Source organism: Corvus brachyrhynchos, unplaced genomic scaffold, assembly GCF_000691975.1.
Source record: "Corvus brachyrhynchos isolate BGI_N302 unplaced genomic scaffold, ASM69197v1 scaffold2321, whole genome shotgun sequence".
Lineage (NCBI taxonomy): Eukaryota > Metazoa > Chordata > Aves > Passeriformes > Corvidae > Corvus > Corvus brachyrhynchos.
Window position 1 is genome coordinate 2,694 of NW_008236288.1, and position 573 is coordinate 3,266.

The window sequence follows — 573 nt, forward strand, 5'->3', positions numbered from 1 at the left end:
CTGCCGGTGGCGTCGGCGTGGTCGGCTCCGATGCGCTCGGCGTAGTAGATCATGGTGGCGAAGATGAGCACGCCCAGGGCGAGGAAGATGACGAGCAGCAGGAACTCGTTGGTGCTGGCGCGCAGCGTGTGGCCCAGCACGCGCAGCCCCACGAAGTGCCGCGTCAGCTTGAAGATGCGCAGGATGCGCACGAAGCGCACGACCCGCAGGAAGCCCAGCACGTCCTTGGCCGCCTTGGAGGACAAACCCCGCAGCCCCACCTCGAGGTAGAAGGGCAAGATGGCCACGAAGTCGATGATGTTGAGGCTGCTCTTGATGAAGTCGCGCTTGTCCGGGCAGAAGCTGACGCGCATGAGGAACTCGAAGGTGAACCACACCACGCACAGCCCCTCCACGTAGGTGAGGAAGGGCTCGGTCTCCACCTCCACGGCCACCTGCGTGCCCGTCTCGTTGCCCGTGGTCACCGTCTCCGTCTTGTTGATGACGCGGTTGAAGGCCTCGTGCGTCTCCAGGCAGAAGGTGGTGATGGAGATGAGGATGAAGAAGAGCGAGGCGAAGGCCACGTACTGGGGG

The 573-nt window shown here is 64.0% G+C and overlaps 1 protein-coding gene across 1 annotated transcript in view; it reads right to left on the reverse strand.

Annotated features, from left to right (window-relative positions):
• Window positions 1–4: 4 nt before the first annotated feature.
• Window positions 5–573, reverse strand: part of LOC108449819 (potassium voltage-gated channel subfamily C member 1-like) — a gene marked incomplete at its 3' end in the record, with an annotated part of 8,023 nt that continues 7,454 nt past the window's right edge. Inside the window, exon 2 of the mRNA XM_017747054.1 lies at window positions 5–566. Coding sequence (XP_017602543.1) covers window positions 5–566 — 562 coding nt within the window. The remainder of the gene's footprint in view (window positions 567–573) is intronic.